General features: G+C 64.3%; 1 protein-coding gene across 1 annotated transcript; it reads right to left on the bottom strand.

Moving 5' to 3' along the window:
* Window positions 1-165: 165 nt before the first annotated feature.
* GUITHDRAFT_122889 (hypothetical protein) lies at window positions 166-483 on the bottom strand (the record flags this gene model as incomplete). The annotated part of the gene is made up of 1 exon (XM_005817829.1): window positions 166-483. The coding sequence occupies one exon, from the start codon at window positions 481-483 to the stop codon at window positions 166-168; it is 318 nt and encodes a 105-aa protein (XP_005817886.1).
* Window positions 484-2,045: the final 1,562 nt, after the last annotated feature.

Raw genomic sequence — 2,045 nt, 5'->3', positions numbered from 1 at the left:
CGATCATGATGGAAGCGGATAGACCCGACGCGCGCCGTGTAGACGAGGGGATGGTGACTCGGTTGTTTATTCATCGCATACACCCACAGCGGTCTCCTCCTCCTCTACATGTATACACACACCGCTCCTCCGGCCCGTCCTCCTACGCTACCTCACGGCCTTCTCCTACCGCTGCTTCCGGATCTCGCCGGTGGAGATGAGGGAGCTGCCTGTCTGGTCCGCCTGGCCGTGGCGGGTCGGGGCGTAGAGGATGAAGTTGCCCATGGCGTCGATCGACGGGCCCATCGTCCTGCCGGTCGCCTGGAGCACGTGGAAGTAGGAGCTGTGCTCCTCGACGCCGCCGGCGGGGGAGATCGACGGGGATGCAGGAGAGCCCTCGGGGAGGCGGGCGGGCGGGTGTGCGGGAGCGGCGACGGAGTCCGGACATGAGGAGGCATGCGCGGAGCTTGCTGCTTGCTCGCAGCCAGCCGGGACGAGAGCCATGCAGGTCATGACGGCAGAGGGAAGACTGATGAAACAGAGGGGAAGAGTGTTGTTGAGGATCAGCGGGGGAAAGGGGGCGGAAGGGGCGGAGGAGGATCCGGGGCTGGAAGCAAGACAGACAGACAGACAGACAGACAGACAGACAGACAGAGAGGATGGGGATACTATGATAGGAATGCAGGCTGGGAGAGATGGGCGACCAAGGGCGATGGGGATAGAGGAAGGGAGGGGGGAGGGGCTTGGGATATGTAGGGGGGAGAGTGGGTCTTAGGATGCAATGGTTCGGTCGCCCCCGCGGAGCGGTGCGGTTTCTCAGTCAGACATGCGTCAAGTTGCACAAGGAGTAAACTTTGAGCGACCAGGCTCGTGATCAAGAGTATCGCGCCATGAGTGCTGATTTGTTGAAACCCTAACTCCCGCCGGTCTCGGCTCTCGCCGGGAGTACGGGAGAACGAGATGGGAGTCTGAGGCGGGGGCGGGGGGCAAGGAATATCTTGGAACGGCAGCCTCTGCTTCGACGTGCCCAGGCGATAGAGTCCGTCAGCGACTGTAAGCCCTTGAGGAGCGAGCCTCCGGACATCTCAAGCGTCGCGGTCTTGGCAGGGCTGCGGTCACGGTCTGGCAGGGCTCATAGGGTCCAGGCGATGCGATATCGGACAGGGCCGGGTTGAGTCGTGTGGGAGGTGGAGGCAAGAGCCGGGAGGTCGCGGCTGTCCGATTGTACACCCACAGACCGTACGGGGGCCGAGCGAGTGACAAGATCCCCGCGGAGGGGTGTGTTCTGTCAGTCAGAGAAGGCTGATCCAGACAATCACTGCCGATGCCTCGACGTGACCAGGCGATACTAATGGTCAGCGGCTGGAACGGCTGCCAAGTCGGGCGGTCAGTGTATCCCGCCCCGGCGGGCCGCTGCGAGGGCTCGCCAGTCCGGGGGGGAGACTGGAACCTGACGGGCGGGAACTGCCTGCTTGGAGCCTCAGGGCCTTGTCACCGTCGGGGACTGAGGCCGGCCGACTCGGCGAGTCCAGGCCGATCAACCGTAAAGAGGCGGGCAGCCCCCGCATGGTCGGCGTCGAAGGTCAGAGCTGGGAGCCTGGACCCTCCTTGCTTGCCTGTGGCAGGCAGCGAAGGCCCCAGCTCCCGTCCCTCCGGGAGTCCCATCGCCTAGACAGCCGCACTGCAAAGTCGGCAGCCCGTGACGATCATGATGGAAGCGGATATAGACCCGACGCGCGCCGTGTAGACGAGGGGATGGTGACTCGGTTGTTTATTCATCGCATACACCCACAGCGGTCTCCTCCTCCTCTACATGTACACACACCGCTCCTCCGGCCCGTCCTCCTACGCTACCTCACGGCCTTCTCCTACCGCTGCTTCTGGGTGTCGCTGGTGGAGATGAGGGAGGTGCCTGTCTGGTCCGCCTGGCCGTGGCGGGTCGGGGCGTAGAGGATGAAGTTGCCCATGGCGTCGATCGACGGGCCCATCGTCCTGCCGGTCGCCTGGAGCACGTGGAAGTAGGAGCTGTGCTCCCTCGACGCCGCCGGCGGGGGAGATCGACGGGG

The sequence above is a fragment of the Guillardia theta genome (assembly GCF_000315625.1).
Source record: "Guillardia theta CCMP2712 unplaced genomic scaffold GUITHscaffold_529, whole genome shotgun sequence".
Taxonomy (NCBI): Eukaryota; class Cryptophyceae; order Pyrenomonadales; family Geminigeraceae; genus Guillardia; species Guillardia theta.
This window is presented reverse-complemented; position numbering and strand designations above follow the sequence as displayed.